This window comes from Typopeltis vanoorti, chromosome 18 (genome assembly GCF_054136105.1).
Source record: "Typopeltis vanoorti isolate ZY-2024b chromosome 18, IOZ_Tvanoo_1.0, whole genome shotgun sequence".
Lineage (NCBI taxonomy): Eukaryota > Metazoa > Arthropoda > Arachnida > Uropygi > Thelyphonidae > Typopeltis > Typopeltis vanoorti.
The window spans coordinates 54455775-54480276 of NC_143566.1; the positions used below are offsets into that span (position 1 = coordinate 54455775).

The following is a 24502-nucleotide window of genomic DNA, read 5'->3' on the forward strand; positions in this document are numbered from 1 at the left end:
ATTAGCTAATTTCATCACGTACTGCACTCCTGCTGTCCCATCTGTTACCTGCCTTGCCTGATCTTTGTACTCTTCATGTAGATGATCATTACCAACATTCATCTTATGTTGCTTCCACAGTGCCTTCTTATTCCAGGCTTCAAGCTAAATCTCTTCAATTTTACTCATACCTTGTTTAGCCTTTTCACCTTTGAAATACAGTCACACATTATAAATTAAAGATACCAAAAAATCATATACTTGGTTTAAACCTTTATCCAAGTGTAAGCAAACAATTTTTCGCCTGAACTATTTTCAGGACTGGGAAAACTCATATAAAGACGCTAATGACTTCACACCACTTGCCTTAGTATCCCATAATGCAAAGCACATCTCCTTGCAGACATGCATAATGCAATGCATTATTGAGAGGGCCACTACCCAGACCAGTTTCAACCTTTATTGAGGTGAAAAAGTAAAGGGTTGTTCATCATAGGCCTAGAGTAGTTAGTATAGGGGGTGCAAGAGAGCCTGACAGTATTAGGAGAAAGAAAGACAGATAGCATGAGAGAGAGAAAGAGAGAGAGAAAAGGCTTCAGCTCTTTAATATCATTATATACTCAAAGGCTATCAGTTTTCCTTTTTCACCAATCTCATACAGATGAACAACCAAAAGACCAAATGAAACTAAAGTGCAAAGATGACTGATATCCAGGTAGTTAGCCCCATCTGGATTAACTGCTTGAGTTGACCTTCTCTGCCTGGGATTGCTCTCCAGTTATTCCTGCAATTGACTATAAAATCACATTGAATTAAGAGAATGGAACTATTTAAAAAACCTCTCACAACAAGAATAGACGGAATCTTATCTGACCCTGGTGAATATTGCATAATGTAGGTGGTCTACAACATCTAGTCATAAATTTGATATCTCCAAGAATGCTTTTTTCTAAATACAAAAATCGTCTCACTGAACAATAAAATTTCCAGAGTACAATATTATAAAGTATTTGGATGTCATATTTCTGGTTTTCAAATCCATGTTTCTTTCTAACCTTCCATAAATGTATTTTAATTCATTAATTATAAAAATCAAAATTCTCTTCCCATTACTGTGGTGGATATTGTAAAAAAACAACCTGTTCTGTTGTAAGTAATGAAATGCCCAACACACACTACATAATCTGTTCCAAATATGCAGGGCAAGAAGGCAGCTGTAGAATGCATGTTCTACTGTTTCCAATCGTTAACAGATGTCACAGATTGGATCTCCAATGTTAAAGTACCTCCATTTAATAGCATTGACTGGAAGATGGCCATATGCAATTCTCTAAGTAAGATCCCTCCTGTTAGGATACCTTTGTTACTTCATCAAGTTATGAAACAAATATTGTTGTCCATACCTAACTATGGAACTTCACAGCAAAAGAAATTAAAGATTTCTTTATACCAAATTTTACTTTTTTTTAATGAAAAGAATGTCAATTCCAGAGTGTTTTAGCAGCCTTAGAGGTAAGCACAGAGTGTTGTAGTATTCAGGAACAATCTCAGCTTTTGGACCTGTATAATCATTAACTCCAAACAGGGGTAGATGAAAACCCAAGTAGTACCAGAGAAGGTCTGCACATGTGTGATCAGTCTGCAATATTTTATGGATTTTAGAAGCTGTATTGCTTAAATAGCAGAATTTTAATACTAGAAGTCCAAATCCTCCATGCTTCTTTGATAGTTGAAGAAATTCCTTTTTAACTTCTTGGTATCAGCTGGACCAAAAAAATTGTAGAAGTTGACTATATAATTGCTTTTCTTCTGCTTCTGTGATGTCTGTAATATTTATTATGTACAATTGAGCAGGAAATATTATGGTTTTGAGTACTATAGCTTTAGAAGAAAAGGAGAGTGGCCCTATTTTCCAATCTTCTAACATTTCAAAGTTCTTGTATATAAGTTCTTGGACTGGGAATATTGGGTAAGGGTTCTCTCTTAGGAGTTAGTCCAAAAGGCATGCCTCCAATATCTCACTTTCCATAAACTTTTAATTTTGTCTTGCCTGCATTAATAATTAATCCACTGTTTTTGCTGAATTTTTCCAAAATATCAAAAAATATATATATGGAATCATTATCCTTTAAAGTTCCCACCACATCATCAGCATATGTTAATACCTTATTTTCCTTTATAGTTGAAGGAACTGTTATTCCTCACACAGAATGTGTATTGTTGACTTCTTGTAAAAAAAGTTCAAGAACCAATGCAAAGAGCAGTGGACTGAGAGGGCAACCTTGCTTGACTCCTTTTCGAATTTTTACCGGGTCTGACAGGAACCCATTAACTATAAGGCAGGTAGTTGAATTGGCATAGGCTCCTTCGATAATGGATAGAAGTTTTTTACCTACACTAATTTGCTGAAGGATGTGGAATAGAAAGGGATTCCGGACATTATCAAATGCTTGATTAAGGTCTACTGATAGCACTGCCATCGACGACTTTTTCGTGTTAATTTAGCGGATTAGATCACATAGAAGAAATAGATTAATTGCTAATGATCGACATGGTACTCAATGCACCTGTGTGCTTTTATTAAAAATTTTATTATCATTCCCACTTTGAGCCTGTTATTGATAATGCAAAAAAATATCTTGCAGTCAGTATTAGATAGAGAAATAGGTCTCCAGCTGCTGATTAAAGTGTGATCTCTATTAGGTTTAGGAATGAGGACAGTATGGCTTGCTACAAATTCACTTGGTAAGTGTCCTGATGACAGAAAGGAATTAAATAGTGTAACTAGAATGGAAAGAATAAAATCCCTAACCTCGGGGTAAAGTTCTATCCTTAGACCATCAGGTCCTGGTGATTTTCTTGTCTGGCATTCTTTATAGGCTGTGGTAACTTCAGATGCTGTAATGGGTCTGTCAAGCCCATCTTGGACATGAAAAGGAAAGCCATTAATGTTCCAAGAGTTATAATTTCCAACAGTACTATTGTCTTCAAACAGATTTTTGTAGTGTTTTTGAAAGAAGTCAAGGATGTCTTGAGTGGTGGACATGTCTTCTCCATCAATGCAGATTTGAGTGATAGTCCTTTCTTTGCAAAATTTTGTGAATTGTCTGTTGAAGAATGCAATTGAAGGGCTATCTGCTAAGTGCTATTGTATTCTTATCTTAAAATTTCTTCCTTCTACTTGTTTCTGCCTTTCCAGTTCTATCTCTATGTTAATGTTTCTAATTTATTTATTTATTTATTCATATGGAGTTTCCTCCCTTTTCTCCCCCATCCCTATTGGGGCGAGTTGAGCCCCCCCCCCACCCTCATGGGAGGGTTAAGTATTTATGGCTGTAGATCCATGTGTTCAGGGAGCCGGTTTGCCTGCTTCCGGGATGAAAAATCCCAGATAAACTGGGGGGGGGGGGGGGACCCTGCTGTCCATGTCCAAGACTGGCTAACTTGGCTATGGCTGAGAAAGATCCTTAAGCTCCTCACATCGGTGTGACAGGAATCAAACACAGGACACTCCTTCCCCAGGCATATGGTTGAGAAGTGCATAGCCACTAGGCTAACCCCGCGAACAATGTTTCTAATGATGTTGCTACATTCTATACCATTGCATTGGTTTGTTATGAACCAGCTTCTCTCATTATACAGGTCTTTCAACTTTTTCCTTCTGAGCAAAGCCTGTTCCTTTCCCAATTCCATCATATTCTGCTTTACTGCTACTTTGAATTTTAACCACATATCCCAATTCCAGGTAACATTATTCCAATTTGAACAGAGGGTCTGGAATTTAGTTGAAAAGATTAATGGAAAATTTAGTGGAAGTCTCTATCAGAAGAGATCTCTAACTTTTTCCATGCAGTGGAACTTAAGTAGAACTGAATTATGATCTGACAAGATGATTCTGATAAATCATCCTGACATGTTGATGTCAAGATGCTTTATCTGAATTATCCCATTTATAAGGAAAGAAGAAATATAAATTCGATCAATACGAGTACCAATACCTTCATTCATGTATGTGTATGCCTGGAGATCAGGATTGCGAATCCTCATATGTCTATTAGTTGAGCATTGTCGAGACATGTTTTTAACTGTGCATATCCCACTTTTCTACTACTGGGGTGTCCTCCTATTTTGTCAAATATGGGATTTTCAATACAATTCCAGTTTCTGGCTGCTATGATGTAGCGGGCACCATATAAATATGGCTCCAATTCCTGGTAGAATTTTTGTCTAACTGTTCCATTGGATGGAGCATAAACATTTATAAACCTTATTACACATCCACATTATTTCCAGTCAATTGTCAAGATTCTCCCCTCTGCATCCCTTTGGATATCACAGAATGAACCAAAAAAAAAGGGGGGGGGGACAGAATAAGAACTCCTACTCCAGTCCTGTTAAATCTTCCAAAGCTCCAACAAGAAATAATTGGATATCTATCTGTTAAACTCATCAGTGGGAGCAAAACTCAGAAGTGATAATAAGGTTGAAGTAGTGCAGAAGTCATATTTTCATAAATGAGTTGCCAAAAGATGTAACACCTTATTATTAAAATGCTCTGGATTAGAGAAAGTTGTTGGAAGTTTTTCCACTTGGTTATACTATAAATGTGAAGTCATAAGCTTCTATATGTGAGTTGCCCTAGTACTGAAAATAGTTCAGGTGCAAACATGTTTGTTACACTTGGATAAAGGATTAAACCAAGTATATAGATAATTTCTTGGTATCTTTAATTTATAGTCTAACCAAGTGAAAAAACTTCCAACAACACTCACATGTGCCAAGAGCTCTTTAACATATTGATGCTGTTAAAAAGCTCTTGACCCTTCGCCATCAACTACTCTTTCCACATTATTGCACTAAGTTGTCTCCAAAGCTTTCCATAATCACCAGTCTTGTAGTTCCACATACGAGGGTGGTCTGAAAAGTTCTCGGCCTAACAACAAAAAAATGAATTTATAATTTTTAAATTATTTTTATTTTTCAACATAATCTCCCTTAAGACTAATACATTTATTCCAGTGATGCTCCAGTGCCGTTATCCCGTCCCTGTAGTGGTACTCAGCAAGATCTGCAAAATATCCCTCTAAAGCTGCAATCACCTCTTGATTGGAAGAAAAACGCTGACCAGTGAGGAAACATTTTAGTTTTGGGAAAAGACAGAAGTCAGATGGAGCCAAATCTGGGGAATAGGGTGGATGTTCCAACAATTCATAGTGCAGATCCCTTAATTTTCTCATTACCAAAACACCTGTGTGGGCAGGTGCATTGTCCTGATGAAAGATGATTTTTTTCTTCTGCAAACCGGGTCATTTCTCACGAATTTTTTCGTCTAGTCTGATTAAAAGATTGGAATGATATTCCCTGGTTATTGTTTTATCCTTTTCAAGATAATTAATAAACAAAATGCCTTTAGCATCCCAAAACACATGTGCCATGACCTTTCCTGCTGATGAAACCGACTTTTGTCTTCTTTTGGCACTGAACAACCGGCTTCTGTCCACTGATGTTTGGATTCTGGTGTGTAATGGTGAATCCAAGTCTCATCTATAGTAATAAATTGACACACAAAATCAGTTTTATTCTTGTCAAAATGCTCCAAGCACTGTTCAGAGATTTTCATGCAAGTGTTTTTGATCTGTTGTGAGCAAGCATGGTACCCATCTTGTGCAAAGCTTTTTCATATGCAATTCTTCATGCAAAATATATCCTATATTTTGCATGACACGTTCTTTTGAAATGCCTATAGTCTCTGCAATTTCAGGCACTTGAACTCGCCGGGCATCCAATACCACATCGTGCACTTGATCAATGATTTCTGGCATTGTTACACTTTTTGGATGTCCTTCATGTGGATCATCTTCAAGGCTGGTACAGCCATGTTTAAACTTGGCAGCACATTTCTTAATTGTCGAAAAAGAAGGAGAAGAGTACCCATAAACTTTTATGAACTTCGAATGAATTTCTTTTGGCATTAAACCTTCTTTTACAAAGAATTTTATAACCACACAGTACTCAATTTTATCCATTTCAAGTGATACGGACAATATTTTTGCTTCAGATAGCTGTATAAAACTACTTGATAGAATGAGTTGCAATTTCACATGGATGATTATGACAGATGTACCAACTTAGAAAAAAAAATCTTTCCGATAGTATTGCCATCTATGGTTGAGGGCGAGAACTTTACAGACCACCCTTGTATATCCCTTCTTTATAGAAGTCCTCATGTGACTCACTGATACCTGGTTGGAAAAAATGATCACTTCATGATCATTTTTTCCAACCAGGGAAATATTAGACAGTCCATTTACATATAATAATGTGGGTATTGCTCACATTATTATATGGCAGTGAAATTTGGGCAATAAACAAACAAGATAAACAATGAATAAAAACAAGTGAAATGAGATTTATGAGAAGTACTGCAAAATAGACATTATTAGACCAAAAAAGGAATGAGACATCTTAAAAGAACTAAAAAAACAAAATCAATAGAAGAAAAACTAAACAATTATAAACAAAAATGGATAGAATATGAAAACCGAATGGCCAACATCCGATATCCTAAACAAATACTAAAATATAAGACAATTGGAAACAGAAGGCAGGGTAGACCTCAAAAAGGGATATTAGATGGATAATGAGGCTGGAAACGACCAATATGGTCTCCATCTGTAATTAGCATTATGATGATGATGATTTACAATCATATCCTGTGAAGATATAACCAAATCTAAAACTCTTAACCCTTGTGTGTCCTCCATTACAAACTGTCTAGGAATGTTCTCCCTTGTGGAATTAATTCTCCTTATTTCCTGATGCTATCTCTTCATTCCGATCAATATTGCTATAGTTGAAATCACTCATAATGATCACCTTTTGCTTGCTCACAAGCCAAGTTGCCTATACATTTCTTTATCCTCACCTTCCACATTCCCTAGCCTGTAGCAACACCTCCACCAACCATCTCATTCTATCAACTTCCATTCACTATACTTCTTCAAAACCACTGCCACTTTTTTATCCTTGTAACTTAATTTTGTGGGGACATAATTCTCCTGCTATTATCAGTAGCACTACCCCATCCATCTTGCCTTTCTTATCTTCATGAAAAACACCACATCTCTACATTTCTATACACCTCAAGATGTCAATCTTATCCAACAATGTTTCACTTATTCCAACTATTTTCAGGCACATGACTCGATCAATTCAACAATTTAATTTCCCTTCTTTCTGACAATCCTGGCATTTGTAAATAAATATAGTAATTCATTATTAGATATGTGAAGAGCCAAACGCTTCAATTCGGCGACATATGACTTGTTTAAGTTAAGGGATATTACAACCTATATCGTTTCTTAGCCGAATAAGAAACTCAAAGAGTTTCATGCCGAATATAGTAGAAACTATATAAAGTTCAGTGATTCCAAGCGTAAGCAAATACTTGGATACTGCAGCAACTGACCCTTACAGTGGCTGCACTGCATAGTTCAGAAAGCCTGGACAGAGGGATGAATTCCCAATGATTGGAGTAGAGCTCTCATAGTACCCATATATAAAAAGGGAAATAAAACTGAATGTGAGAATTACAGAGATATTTCCCTACTGAGTGTTCTTGGCAAGATCAATGCAAGTATACTTGAGAAATGGTTGAGAAAAATTGTGGAAGAAAAGCTTGGTGAAGAACAAGCTGGATTCAGGACAAATAGAGGCTGCCAGGATCAGATCTTCACTTTACAACAAATAGTCGAGAAAGCATGGGAATATAACAAAGATCTGTATTTAAGTTTTGTCGATTTGGAAAAGGCATATGACAAGGTGCCAAGAGAGAAGCTATTCAATATGCTACAGTTATATAGTGTCAATGGGGCATTATATCAAGCAATACTTGGTCATTATTTGAACTGTAAGTCAGCAGGTCTACCTACTCACTGATGAGACCTCAATAAAGGTTGAAACCGGTCTGGGTAGTGACCTTCTCTCATAATGTAGAACAGTAATACAGCTCCTAGGAGCTAAGTTCACATTATGGGTAAATATCAAGAATAGTGATTGGATCTTGCTCCACCTTTGACATGAGTTGCCTCAGCTTGCACTACCTTAAGGGTCAGTTGCTGCAGTATCCAGGTATTTGCTTATGCTTGGAATCGCCAAACTTTATATAGTTTCTACTATATTCGGCATGAAACTCTTTGAGTTTCTTATTCGGCTAAGAAACGATATGGGTTGTAATATCCCTTAACTTAAACAAATATAGTAATTCATTTCCTAGTATATAACCAGTCCTATATGCTGTCCCACCATCTGTGACTTCTCCTCACCTGTTCCTGTCTGCTCATCTTCTGTCCCATAGCTAGCCTCCTAGACTCAACCCCCATGTATTCCTGACCATTCCTTCCTTTCACATACATGCATTCTTTACCACTTTCAGAATACACTCTCCTTACACTATGTTTCTCTGAGCTCCCTAGCCATCCCATTTCCCTGTTCAACTTACTTTTCTGTTCTCACATTCTCTTCTCCATTCACAACCACATCAATCTCATCTTGTCCACTCTCCCATTTATTCACATCATCTTTCATTTCCATTACCTTGTTTGTATCACTTATTATACTTCCTTCCAGCAGCAACTTTCTCAAATGACTCACTCGAAAACCATTCAGATGCATCTCATCACTCTTATACAGCTCCATTCATCCTAAACTCATCCCACACTTCACAAACTACACTCCTTTCTTTTCACACATTTTCACTAACATTCCATTCGATGTCTTTGCTTTCTGCTGCAACTCACCATTGTCATACCTGGGCAATACACAAAGCATCCTTCCTATGAAAATGAAACTGTTGTCATTCACTCTCCTCAATAACCTGCTAATATCCAATTTCACAATCTTCTCATTCTCAACCAAATCATTCATCCCAACCACAACCAACAATTAATTATTATTATTTTTAACACCAGACCTCTGTCAAAGGACTCGTTGTAGGATTTACAGACTGTTGCACACAACGACAATCAAACTGTTCTTTAAAATTATTCAATGCTGCATTCACCACATTGTCAGGCAATGCATTAAACTCACCGGCCACTATCTATACAAAGAACCTACTCCCTATACTTCTGTTAATACCCTCTTTATACAGTTGCATCTTGTTATACCTCCCTTCCCTCCCTTTCTATGAAAATTTCTACCACATTAACCTGGTAACAACCCTCTACCAACTTAAATGTTGCAATCATATCCTCTCTCTTCCTCCTATTCACTAGACTCTGAAACTGCATTTCATCCTAAATTGCAAAACCAGTCACCACTTTAATCGGACTTCTCCGGATCCTTTCAAATATATATTCATCATCATGAAAACCAAACATCCTGAAAAACAACCGTGAGGTTGTACACAAGGGAAGCAGAATCTCTTTATTTCTGCACATTAACACCATCAACATCACTGCCATATTCTCATGTAATGAATTCACAACTTATGCAATGTGACCTTTGAACTTGAGATCCTTGTCCACCACCACTACAAGTTCTCTTGTGTCTTCGACTACTTCTAAAATTTCCCCAGCAAGTGTATATATTGTATCCCGTTTTTGCCTACCAAATTGCAGAACCTTACACTTTTCAACATTGAAATGACAGTTCAGAAATAATACTTCTCACTTATACAGCCTGTTCAAGTACTCCTGATGAAGAATGAAAGTGATGAGAAATCTGATTTTTCATCACTCTCATCAGTTTTGGTTCATCTGCAAACAATGTATAATCAACAGTTAATCCAATCCCAATATCATTAATATACAAATTAATAACAAAGGTCCCAAAACAGATCCCTGCGACACACCGCTAGTTTAATTTCCACTTCTGAGATGTGGCATCCCCATGCACAACTTACTGATACCTATCTGAGAGCCAGCTGCATAACCAGCTCATTAATCTATCATTGTATTTCATCTGCTATAGTTTAGTTAACAACTTATGGTGTGGCAATCTATCAAAATTCTAAGCAAAATCAAAGTATATGCAATTCCCTTATCCAATACATTGTCACCTTGTTATAGTACACAAGCAAGTTGGTAAATCACCACCTCCTCTCAACAAACCCACACTAACAAGCAGAAAGACTACTGCAATTATCAATCCACTTTTGTATCCCAGCTCTCACCAACCTCTCCAATACCTTAATTATAACTCCAGATATATTAATCAACAGAACAATCCCTTAAGACATGTGTGGATATATCATCAAGTCCTTATTACAATCTAGCTTACTTAACTTCTCCTGTACTTCTTGCTGAATCACAAGTAAGTCTTGTCTCATTTCATTCTCTCCCCATGAGCATCTGAATTCACGTTTGTATTTCTTCTGTAGCTGTTACGATTTTGGAGATATTCATAAGAACTCATATACAGAATTGGGCAGATGAGGGCTACAATATTTATGCATGCCAGCATGGACTTCTTAAAGGGCACTCTTCTTTCGGTAATATGGTTATTTTTTGCAACAGAGTAACAAGAGCAATGGATGAGGGTAAGGCATACACTGTTATTATTTTTTTTTTCAAAGGCATTTGACAGGGTGCTACATGACAAGTTCATTTTAAATTGCATCATATCTTTTTGGATATCAGGTTAGTGGATTAAATTGGTGATAGGCTCTCTGATAGATATCAGAGAGTTATATATGGAGGATTACTCAGCTATCGATAAGATTACTTGGCTATTAAAGAGCACACTAACAAGTAGAGATAAGGAATTTGTAATTCCTCTTTATAAGGCCTTGTACTCCCACATATGGATTGCTGTACTCAAGTCTGGTCCCCTGGATTTCTTGTGGATGAGGAAGCAGTGGAGTGGATTCAGAGGAGAGTCTCCTAAAAGGAACATAACAAGTGATTCATGTTCTTAGCCCCTTACTGCTTAACTTATTTTTTAATGATATTTCATGTGGTTTAACTGGGGATATCCTCAAATGTTGCTGATGATGCAAAGTTAGGTAGAAGTATGAGGAGTATTGTGTTGATGTTAATTCTCTACACGAAAATTTGAATAGACTTTTAGCTTGGACAGATAAGTTGGGCTGCAGTTTTAATATTAACAAATGCAAGGTGTTACACTTTGGGATACAGATATATAAGATTCCATACTCTATTGGTGGAAAGGTACTTCAGGAATTGGAAGAGATTCAGGCTCTTGGGGTGATGGTGGATAGTAGGCTGAAATTCCGAGGTCACATTGCAAGTGTTGCAAAGACTGCCTATTGTATTGCTGCTATGACAAGAAATACATTGACAAGTAGCCATAAGGAGGTTTTGGTGCCTCTATATAAGGCATTAGTCCAACCACACATCTACTATTGTGCTCAAATTTGGTCATTTAGTTTTCTTTGTGATTTGAAAACATTGCAGAGGGTTCAAAGATGACTAATGAAAGTGATATTAGGACTCTGGAGTGTTGGTTATGAAGAGCATTTGAGAGAATGTGGATTATAGAGGTTGGCGGACAGGTGTAAAGGAGGAGATATGGTAGTGACCTTCAAGTTAGTTAAGGAATTCTATCAGATTAATACAGAAATTATAAAAAGAGTGTATGTTAAGATGGGAAGAACAAGAGACCATCCCAGGAAGTTGAATAGAGATGTGGTGAAGAAGGGAGTGAAGAGTAGATTTTTTATGTGGAGAGTTGTTAGTGAGTGGAATGCAGTGCCTGAGAGTGCAGGTAATTTAATTAACTTCGTTATGATAAACTTGTTGCTGATTGAATGGGCCTCTCATGATTAGTCTTTTTGACTCCATGGAGCATAATAATAATAACAATTGTTACTATGATGCCATCAATTGTTTTGCCTATGCCAGGTTCTATAGAATTTGAGCTTCTAAGAATCCCTGTACTCTAAAATGAGATGTGTGGGTACTTGACTTTCTTCCACCTGATGTTTGGGTTGCCCATAACAAATATATTTTTTTATGTTCTTTTGCTGATTAATGTGGTCCATCTTGTCTATCTGAAATACCAAAATAATACATGAGATACTCTAGATAACTAATCTAGAGATAAGATACATAGTCTGTTATTTGCCTCAAATAGGTTGGAAACATTGTTTAGTGTCTATAGACTGTTTTTATTCTGTCATTTTAGGAGCTGAATATTTTGATATGTTCTCTGCACAAGTTACCAATGTACCACTTTCATCCATTAACATCATCTTATTATAATCAATCTTCTTTCTAATTTGCATATCAAATAAAAACTCCATAGTGTTTTGTTTGGCCTGATTTGCTAATTTCCACTTATACTGCACTTTTACTGTCCTTACCAACTGAGTTACTCTACTGGCCTACTTTTATACTTTTTGTGCAACTGATTATTACCATTATTCATCTTGATTCCATTCTTAATCCCCTCATCCATTCATTTGACATCTACCTTATTCACCCTATGTAATATATTTGACATTTGTAACAAATTGATGATATGAAGTGTCGCTTTGTTAGTTCCAAACCTACTAAACTTCTCACTCCAAGATGTCATGAAAGATTCTCATAATCATCAACCTTGTAATTTCACATATATCCTTTCCTCACAGAAGTCTTCATGGCTAGTGGCCAGTCGCAACCAATGCGATCACAGTACATAACTGTAATAAGACAGTACGATGTCATACAAAACAAACAGTGTAATAAGAGTGTATGTTACTGATATTGGGATGGATTTGACTAGTGATCTGTAGCTGACTGCAGATGAAGCAAAATTGGGGGAGAGCAATGCAGAGTCAAGCAGATGTTATGGCCTTAAAGGAGGACTTGAACTGATTGCATTTAGTGCATTGAAAATTGAAAAAGTCTAAATGAGACATGATGTTCTAAAGAAATAGTATTATGGAATGAAAGGAGATTCTGCAATGAGCTACTATCACTATGAAAACCTGGGAATAATACTAATTAATGTTAACTAAAACAGTCCAAAAAGTAAGTTTGATTGAACAAGGCCCTTGCAACATAAGGTCTTAATCAGTATTTATTACATATGGCTTGCAACTGCCAATTTGTAATAATGATCTGATAACTGCACCAGCAAGCATGCAAACTGTAACTCACACTCTGACTTCTCTTGTGAAGTCAGTTTCTAACCCAGTTAAGCAATTAACTTTTCAACTTTTGACTGGTTGTGTTTGTATACATTATTATTACTTTGGGAACCTACATGGAGTCGACAGACTCACCATGGGAGGCCCACTCAATGAGCAACATGTTTATCATAATGAACTTTGAAGTTATTTACACTCTCTGCATTCATAATGCTGCCTTCTTCATTATATTGTTATACAACTTCCAGGTATGGCTTTTCATTCTTCCCATCTTAACATCCACTCTTTTTATAATTCCTTCTGTATTAATCTGGTAGAATCCCTTAACTAACTTAAAGGTCTCTATTACATCTCCTCTTTTTCTCCTATCCACTAAACTCTGTAGTTCACATTTTCTCTCAAATGCTATGCATGACCAACATTCTAGAGTCCTGATGTCACTTTGGTCATTCATCTTTGGACCTTATCTAATGTTTTCACATCACAAAGAAAACTAGTTGACAAAATTTGAGCTTAATAGTAGATGCACAGTCAGACTAATGCCTTATATAGAGACACCGCCACCTCCTTATCCCTACTTGTCAATGTACTTTTGCCATAGCAGCAATATGATGTACAGAAAACAAGACCTGCCCTTCACAAACCCATGCCGATTATTATAGAGAATCTTATGTCTGTCAATCCAATTCTGTATTCTATTTCTATCCAATTTTTCCAGCACTTTGACCACCTGCAGATATACAGATGTCTATAATTGGAAACTTCTGTCCTAGACCCATGCATGTGGAGAGATACTACTTTGCCTTCTTTCCACTCCTTAAGAACCTTCTCCACTGCAATATTTTCATCAAGTAACCAGGTCAAGCACATAACTAACTATTTTGCAATTTTTTTAAAAAATATGTGGCTATATGTGATTCATTGCCAAAACCTTATCAATATTTAACCCCCAAGCAACACTTGATACACATTGGGTTCTTTCACCTTTAATTCTTCTAATCCTTGTCTCACTTGTACATGTTGCACAGCATCATTCGCACCAGCATGATATATACTGATCAAGTGTTCATTAAAAAATTCCACTATATCATTTGCTATGGCTACTCCATTACCGAAACTATCCACCAGTGTCAACCTGCCATAATTACTTTTCCTCTTGCTTGTAACATATCAGAAAAATTCCCTTGGATTAGATTTGATCTGATTGGCCAATCTCCTCTCAAATCCTACTTTTTATTTTTTAACCATGCTTGCAACTTTTCTGGCCCGCAGTTTATATTATTCATGTATGTGATCAGTACAAACTCTCTCTCACCTCCTCCATTACAAGAATATATATATATATATAGACTCGTGTTCATAGAAACCTAATCACATGCTGTAACGATGTTTTTTGGTATTTAAATTCCGATGCCCATTCGACAATAATTTTCACTAATAAAGAGGAAGATAATATAACATTTTTATTGTTGATTAGTATTCAGCTCTTTTTAGTACAAGATATGACATAATCAATAAATGACAACAAACTTGACAAATCTGCAAATATTTCAAAATGGAGTGGATAGTGATATTTTCACTGTGAAAACAAATATCAGTATCAAAATTTAGTTCAACTACGCAGTTTTACTAACATTCAAAACTAAAAATTCACTTTTTGCTGTTTATTACTTCGTGGATCCTCCTCTTGCCTTTATTGCAGCTTGGCATCAGTAGGGCATTGACAAAATCAATTTCCTGATGGATGCAACTGTCAATTCATGGTTCCATTCCCTTATAATGGCTTCTTGGAACTCCCAAAGTAAAATACACAAGAAGTTCCAGAAGAGCTTCTTATGTATTTCAGTGTACATTTGGTTCCACAAATTCTCAAGGAGTTCAGATCTGGGCTGTTTCCTGGCCACAGTAGTTGCTGAATCAAGTGTTCAATGAGCCATTTATTAATCTGCAACAAAAACTAAAACTTTTTTAAGTATTAAACTCTATTTTGTATGGTACATTTTAGAGTTATAATAGCATTACTTACATTTTTTGCAATATGACAAGGAACAGAGTCATCTTTTTCAACATCTTTTGCAGAATTCAACAAGGGGCAGAGCGAATGCCCCTTGTTCATTGAACAAGGGCCATTCACTGATCCCTTTGCGAAATGCAAGTGACCAACACCAAGACTTGACATGAAGCCCCAGATCATCTAACTGGCTGATGCCAGATAGTCAGGTTTGAATTTTTCCCCTGGTCTTCTTCAAACTGTCTGCTGTCAGTGCCCTGCAGGTTAAACTTTTTCTCATCAGAAAAAAAAATATTCTTTTCCACTGATCAGGGGTCCATCTGGCATGCACTTTGCACCAATTAACTGAGCCAATCTCATTTTTTTGGTTAACAAGGGCTTCTGTTTAGGGCACCTGGCTATCAGTTCCTGTTGAATGAGTCTTTCTCTTGACAGTTACAGAGCTTGCCACAACTCCCATTTGTTCTTTCCAATTCTGTTTCAGTTTTACAGATGATGCACAGTGATTTTTAAGGCAGAGCCACTTTAGAACTCGATATTGGTATGGTGTAGACAGTGAGACAGGGGCTTTCTTCTTGTCCCCTTCTTCTTTTCAGCAGATTCTGGTTCTTTCACTTTTGAAAGCAGCTGTACCACAGCAGATACTAAAGGACACCCTTTTAGCATTTTCACAAGAAGAATAATCTTCTAACTGCATGCAACTAGCCATAGGGATCTCAGCACGAAAATGCGAAAACTATCTCTTGCTGTCTATTTATAACATAATAAATTCTGACACAATAGCAACAACTATTACATTATACAGAAATCCATGGGAATGATAAATGATGCAATACAATGAAATATCTCATGATAAACCATTGAAAATGACCATTTAACTACTAAACACTATATTTATGTAAGGTGATGGATGTGATTTGTATGAACATGAGTGTGTGTGTATATATAAATAAATTCGCTAACACCGTTTATAATCTTATATGGAACAGGTGAGACCCTTCTGACTTTTGGAGATTGAGGAGGTAGTTCATTTCTGCCAGTAGCCAATCAGAGATAGCTGACCCAAGACTATCACTAATTATTACATGGCATCTGGTGAAGAGAGGCAGATGACAAGGGTTTCCATCTCATGATCTGTCAATTTTGGGCTACTAATCCTAACACTATATTTATTGTCTGAAATACTGTGTTGAATTTTTTTGAGTTTATAGGATGAAAAACTCAAGATTCTGGAAGAAAAAACCCCCTTGCCCACACCAGAGATCAACTAACTTGGGACCAGTCAAAGAAAGGCTTAGAAAAAGTTCCTCTCTTCTATGACTAGAATCAAAGGTAGAATGCTCTGTCTTCAGGCAGTCTAGCACCCCTTCCACTGAGTTATACAGGCTATATATATAAAAATATATAATTATATAATTTTATATTTATTTATGATTATATATTATATATCAAATATCATATATATAGATATATAATTTTAACCTGAAAACTCTCATTCATTTTCAACAAAAAAGACAGTGATTTGAATCCTATCTAGGATGCAAAGAACTGAAGCTGAGTTAAGCAGTGTCAGATGGCAAGGTTTTTTTTTTGTCCAAGAACCTCTGATTTTTCATCCTGCAATCTAGCAAACTAGCCAAGAGAACACATAAAATTTACATTACAAAATATATATTCAGGAAAAAAATTAACCATGTTATCCTAAAATTATGGTTATGAAAGCCCTTATACTTGGCAGGTAATTAGCCTTAAGGGCCTTTTGCGAACTGCAGATTATTATTATTATTATTATTATTATATACATGTTTTGGCTGCATGCACATGTACACACACACATATTGATGATTTGATTATTCATTGATTGACTACATTGACTATTCACTGATTTGATTCAACTAATTGTAGTCAGGTAACTCCTCAAATTGTACTCTAAGGTAATACCTGTGACATACACATACACAAAAACTTGATTTCCATTTTTAAAGTATATAGTGCTAGAAAAATGAATTATTGTTCAGCTTTCTGTTTTCACCCATATCTTTGGTATTAGCACCATTTTCTAAACTTTGTGTCAGAGCATAGGTGAATCTCTGGTGTCATCTGTTGTCACTTTATTTGAATAAATAATAACAAATTACCATATCAGAGTTTATCAGACAGGAATAAAATACCAAACATGGATTATTACATTTGAATAAATAATAACAAATTACCATATCAGAGTTTATCAGACAGGAATAAAATACCAAACATGGATTATTACTTCCCAATGTATATAAGTGCCTATAAACCAAAGAAAGTAAAGTTTCACTCTGCCTAATATTAATAACATCAAAACAAAGCAATATTTAACTAATATCCAGAACATCCACATGCATAAAACTTTTAACTGTCACAAATCTAATTTTCCATACAGCAGATAAGAAACATAAAGTTTGACAACAAACAAAATTACTATACATTGAATTGAATAGTTACATCCAAGGAAGCTTCAAAGATTTGGTGCCATCACAATGTTACAGAAATCAGGATATTATTCTCAACTACTTATGGTCTTCAATTATATAAAACATTTGAACTTTACAGAGTTAGGTTATAATATGTGATATCTCAACCAGCTTAACAGACACCTGTATGTAACAGAGAAGACATGGTGTTTGTTGTTATATTTTTATCATTAGATTCTTTTATTAGTTAGAATATGGATATCGAAGTAATTACTTAAGTATGAACAAAATCCACAGAAGCCATCTGATAATAGAAACACTGCTTTAAGAAAACAGTTTTTTTAGATGAAAAAGTTACTAAAAAAATTAATAAGTAAAATATAAAACATAACTGAAATACTCACAATGTCTATGCTTTACTGTATGGAGATTAGTTGGATCACTTGGTTCACTAGTTCCAGCTTTATTTATAGCTCTAACACGAAACTGGAGTGCAGTGTTTTCCTTCAGATCAGGTATCCGAGCTTCACATTTATCATTTTCTGTTTTTAGTACCTCCTTCCATTCATTGCTAAGTTTTTCTTTCATTTCAATGACATAATTTGTGATTGGTCGACCACCATCACTCCGAGGAGATGCCCACTTCAGATCTACTCTGGTATTATCCCAATCAACAATGTCAGGTTTTCCTGGTTTTCCTGGCTCATCTGTTTAAAATTGAAACCTTCAGTTGACTTAACCATATTCAAATAAGAAAATCTAAGTAGTTTTTAATAATGACATAAGATTCATCTATAAATAACACAACACTAATTTTCTGGATTTCTAGAATACTCCTCTCTCTCAGTAATCCTTTGCTTCTCAGTGATCAAGTTTCTCAAAATTATAAAAGAATGTTATTTTAGCATCTGGGGTGAGGGTGAGGTAAGTATAAAGCATAAATTTTGAATATTTAGTTCAGTGTTGCTACAGGGCAGGAAATGTAGAGGGACATGATTCTTTAATAATTGAGACAGATCTGAGTGACAGAAGGGTGCTAATAATGGAGGACTTTAAATATGGAAGCATTGACTGGAAGCAGGAAAGAAATAACATCTTAGTAAGGAGACCAAATCCCCTTTAGCTAAGTAGGGATGTGTTATATTTCTCTCAAGATCTCCCTCTCTCAAGATTTATCTGCAAAGATTCGAAGAAAATCCTAGGGAATTTTTTAGCCATGTGGCCAGTAGGAGGAAAAATGATTGTGGAAGAATGACATTAGAGTGGCAAATGCAAAGGACATAGTGGAGTTGTTCAATGAACACTTTATTGGAGTATTTCATCCTGGAGAAGGAAGTTTTAATGCTAGAGGGATAGAGCAGGGTTGAGGTTTGGAGGTGCAGGGGGAGAGTGTGTTTCAGATACTGATGCTCTGGATATCAGTAAAGCTGAGGGCTGGAAGGAATTTTTCCACAGGTTTTGAGAGAATGTGCTAAAGAACTGACAGGTCTATTGACGTGGCTTGTCAATGAAAGTCTTGCTACCGGAGAGGTATCCAAGAAATGGAGGGAAGGTAAGATAGTGCCATTAAATAGAGGCAGTAGCAAACTGGAAGTGTCAAATTATAGACCAGTTTTTATTTCATCAGTAGTTGTTAAGATCTTGGAGAAATTAGTGAGGGACCATATACAGCATTGGGCAGATGAGGGTAATATTATCTGTGAGAGTCAGCATGCATTTGTTAAGGGGCACTCTTGCTTTAGTAATATGGCTGTCTTTTATAATAAAATGAGAAGAGTGGTTGATTAGGGAAAGGCATCTTCTGCTATTTTGTCAGATTTTGCAAGGGCATGTGGGTTCAGATGTCAGGTTAGTCAACTGGATTCAAGATTGGTTATCTGATGGTTATCGGACAGTTGTATATGGTGGGACAATGTCAAGGAGGCTGAGAGTTACAGGTTGGGTCAGACAGGGCTTAGTGTTGGGACCTGTATTGTTTAACCTTTGGATCAATGACATTGTCAGTGGATTGCAGAGGGATCTTCAATTGTTTGCAGGTGATGTGAAGCTAGGAAGGCTTATTAGTAATAGTTCAGATGTGGCAGCCCTGCAAGAGTTTGAATTGACTGGGCAGGTGAATGGAGTTTTGGTTTGATGTGGCAAAATGCAGGGTCTCTTGGGGTTTGGGATACATCGATGGGAGGCAGCATACTCTGTTGGAGGAGCTGTACTGTAGGAACTTGGGAAGACAGGAGATCTGGAGATGATGATTAATGGAAACCTGAAATTCAGGGAACATATTACAAAGGTGGTGAAGGCGGTCCAGAGGATTGCTGTGATGCTGAGAAGGATGCTTACCTGCAGAGATAAAATAGTTGTCATTCCATTGTATAGAGCCCTGATCAGATCACACTTGGACTATTGTTCTCAAATTTGTTCCCCAGGGGATAAATTAATTGTGGAAAGGATACAGAGACAGACAACAAAGATGGTTTCAGGACTGATGGAAAAGATGAGGAGCAGCTGAGGGAATGTGGACTGCAGAAATTGGTAGATAGAAGAAGGAGAGGTGATATGATTGAGACTTTTAAACTATTGAAAGGTAGTTACAGGGTTGACACTGGGGGAGTTCTTTCACTTGGTTCAACAGGGGAAAGAAATGAGGACAAGGGGCCATACCTGTAAGTTACAAAAGGAAGCTGTGAGCAAAGGGGGTGAGGAGTGGTTTCTTTGCAAGAATGGTGGTTGAACCATGGAATGTATTGCCTGATAGAGTGGAGTTCAAGATGTGGTATGATAGCCTTTGTTTCTAAGAAGGACCTCCCACGATGAGTCTTTCGACTCCATGGAGGCCTGGATCTTAATAATAATATTTAATGATACCATCTCATACAGCAGCTAGGTAGGTACAAGCTTCATGAAAAAATAGAGATGTCTGGAATTACAGTGCAGGGAACTATGATAAATTAAAGAAATAGACTAGTGATGGACAGTGGTTTAATCAGTTGAAGGAGAGAGAAATCAGCAGTGCCTGGGACTTGGTGCAGAATAAATAGAAATAAGAATGAAATGGATGAATCATGGAATTATGCAAGAGCTTCAGAGAAAGAGGATGTTATGGAGGAGATATAAACAATAGAGTACCCATAAGAAACATGAAGTATAAGGTATAAGCTAGGAAGGTAATGAGTGTAATGAATGAGAAACTGACATATGAAAAAGGATATTGTCTAAAGTAGTAAAGCAAAACCCTAGAGAATTCTACAGATATGTCAAGAGTAGAGCAGTAAAAGAAAGGGTAAATACGGAAGACTGACTTTAGCTTCCCGAGATGAAATATGGGTCACGTATGCTGAAGATGCATTGACAATGTTCAATAAATATTTTTTTAATGTATTTAATGAGGAGTAAAAGTTAGGAGTAGTGCTGAATAACAAAAGGAAGCAGGTTAAGTTAGGAAGGTCAGGGAAGACTGACTGTTCAAGGAAGCATTTAGATATTATTAAATAACCTTGGTGTTAATAAGACTGTGGGACTAATAATACCATGCGCATTAGGAGAATGTGAAAAGAGTTGGCAGTGCCATTGACTTTGTTGTTCAACAAGTAGCTGGTAACAACAGGAACAGTCCCAGAAAAGGGGAAAATAGTGCCACAGCATATGCAAGAATTTATGCCAGTGTTGTTCAACTATACGCGTGCGTGCATGCATGTGTGTGTGTCAGGTGAAGAGTTGATGGTGTTATAGAGTTCATCATCATCATCAAATTCCTGACATGTACCCTCAAGGGTTGTACAGGATATGATAGTACTACATAAAAAACTTACATCACTACTATCTTTCTATCAATAAATTTCCTCCAAATCAATCTGTTATCTGTCAAGACTCCAACATTATCAGATCTTATATTTCTGTCTTCTAAGGCAATTTTTACTGTATCAATCCACCTATATCTTGGTCTTCCTCTGGGCATTTTTCTTGCCAACTTGGCAGAGAACACTTGTTTTGCTAATCTTTCCTCTCCCATTCTGACCATACCACCTAAGATTAGCTCCGCTAGCAGATTCCTGGATGCTAAAAAATGTCATGTTCTTTCCTAATATCTGCATTTTTAATATGATATTTCCACTGATGCCATCTTTGATGTTTTAAGGATACTTATGACATAAAGACTGAATAATATAAGCATGTAAACACAAGAAAGATATTTAATCAACCAAATATTTCGGTCTGGAAATAGCAGACCATCTTCAGTGGTACTACAAGAACAGTTTTAAAAAATACAAGATGGAATACTAACAATATATCATTTAAAAACTAGAAGAAGCCGCATGATGTTATATCACTAAGTATTAAATGGTATATTTTTAAGCAGAGACATGATTTAAATAAAGATATTAATTAATAATATTAAATAACATAAAATTAATACGAATTAATGAGTTATCCTGATTAGACTTTCCCAGATTTTTGATATATATATATATATACAGTCATTTCCGAAAAGATATACAGGCTTTTCCGAAAAGAGTACTCAACATCTTCTCAATTCTTATAATCCACCACAAAACAACAAAGATTCAATACGTCGAGTTCCAATTCCATATATCTCCAGTTTTTTAGAACCTATCACAAGAATTCTGAAGAAATATGATTTAACAGCTATGTATTACCTATTAACAAATTATCTTCCGATTTTCCTTCTCCTAAAGACAAACGCTCAAATATGTCTCTTCCTGGAGTTTATCAAATTCCCTGCAACTGTGATCTCTCGTATTTTGGACAAACTGAACATTCTCTTGAAAAAAGAATCCAAGAACATCAATCCTCCATTCATCACAACAAACCTGAAAAATCTGGACTGGCTCAGCACGGGATTGAAACTAACCACAACATCCTTTGTTCAAAAACTCGCCTCTTACATAGATCCTGTTATAAATTTGAACATTTATTCAAAGAAAGCGTAGAGGCCTTACTCCATCCTAACCTGAATCAGAATGACTGTATATCTATATCAAAAATCTGGGAAAGTCTAACCAGGATAACTCATTAATTCATATTAATTTTATGTTATTTAATATTATTAATTAATATCTTTATTTCAATCATGTCTTTGCTTAAAAATATTCTGTTTAATGCTTAGTGATATAAATCACGTGGCTTGTTCTATTTTTAAATGATCTATTGTTAGTATTCCACCTTGTATTTTTTAAAACTGTTCTTGTAGTACCACTGAAGATAGTCTGCTATTTCCAGACCGAAATATTTGGTTAATTAAATATCTTTCTTGTGTTTACGTGCTTATATTATTCATTATTGATGCCATCTGTTCACATCCCTAATCTTTCTCAAGACTCTCATATCTGTTATCTCTAGTCTTTGGTCAAGTATTTTATTTCTAACCTAGTGCTTACATCCATAAGTTAAAATTGGTTTGAACATTGTCTTCTATATAGCTAATTTAGTATTTTGACTAATTTCTCTCTTATTCCATACAAATTTATTCAGTTGATTTCCTGCCATACTAGCTTTGTTGATTCAGTTGTCTATTTCCATATTATAGAGTTTACAAACAAAATACAAATGTGTATGATGAGAATGGAAATCTTTTGAGAACAGTTTGACTTTGTTAAAGGGAGGTTTAATAATTGAGATACATTTTATAATAGGATGACTAGTGTATTGGAGAGAGTTGATGCTTGTACAGTGATTTATCTGGATATACTAAGGCATTTGATAGAGTACTACATGATAAACTACTGCTAAAATTGAGCAGGATGGAAATGAATAGTCAGTTGATATCTTAGTTACAGAGATGGTTGATTGACTGGGGCATCTGACCAGCCAAATGGGGATGCTATGTATCAAAAGAAGAAGGTGACAAGTGAGGTACTACAGGGTTCTCTTCTAGGACCACTGTTGTTTGATTTATCAATGATATAGTTCAGGATATGAGAAGAGGTATTCAATTGGTTGTTTATGGTGGTTATTAGGAAATACAATGTCAGGAAGTGTCACTGCTCTTTATAATTTGAATGTGAAGAGGATTTCAATAAGTTGATGTTTTGGGCTGAAGAATGAGGATATCACTTCAATGTTGCTGTGTAAATTTCTGCACTTTGTCCAGAGAAGATGGAATGAAGTTTACCATTGGGAGGAGGCAATGGATCAAGGCATCTTGATGAATAGAGAACTTAAGTTCAGGAGAACTTAAGTTGAAAGTTGTAAATTTCCTTGGTTTGATTACTGTTTTCAGCCATCTGAGTCAAACGAATCACCTAAACAATTTTTATCAGCATGGATTGCTGATAAAACACTGGTTTGCATTCAAAACACTATCATCCTATACTTGGATGATAGTGTTTTGAATGCAAACCAGTGGTGATAATTTTCTTGCAGCTATAATCGCCACATCAAAAACTGAATTTTAGGGAGCTAAAAGGAGAAAACTTGCATCCTGTCCAAACAGCAGCCATGTGAATTGAAGGTGATAAGGTTATTCTCTCCCCATTGAAGGGCTGTATGGAGACTGTATTGCCTGGGATTCTGGTCTTTAACCAAAGCTAATGGCTGTAAACTACATCCAATATGTATTCCTCCACAATTACACTCAAATGATACAGTTGTATTATACTTTTATCATACATTTTTGTTTATAAGAAAGCCATACACACTGGAAAGTACTTAAGCAAGCAATCACAACATCACTCAGCTCAGTAATTCTGTTGGAGGATTAATGAAGTAAAACAGCACTGGAAATTAATTAATAATACTGTTTAAATTCTTAATTTATTTTGTATCGGTCACAAATGTCTAAAGGAAGCAGAATACAAACTTGTACACACACACGCGCGCGTGCAAAGACAACACAAATGTGTTGAGAAAAGATTGCGGTGCCCACTGCAAGTCTCAGCTGTAAACCTTTTTGAAGATTAATGTTTCTTATATTTTAGTTTTATGAATACTGCTGGACTTTGCAAAAGCATTTGA

At 36.0% G+C, this 24502-nt stretch overlaps 1 protein-coding gene across 1 annotated transcript in view; it reads right to left on the minus strand.

Moving 5' to 3' along the window:
- LOC150096673 (twitchin-like) overlaps window positions 1-24502 on the minus strand; it is a 2440784-nt gene that overhangs the window by 1656420 nt on the left and 759862 nt on the right. The window contains exon 36 of the mRNA XM_090408679.1: window positions 17938-18240. Within this exon, the coding sequence (XP_090264805.1) occupies window positions 17938-18240 (303 nt within the window). The remainder of the gene's footprint in view (window positions 1-17937; window positions 18241-24502) is intronic.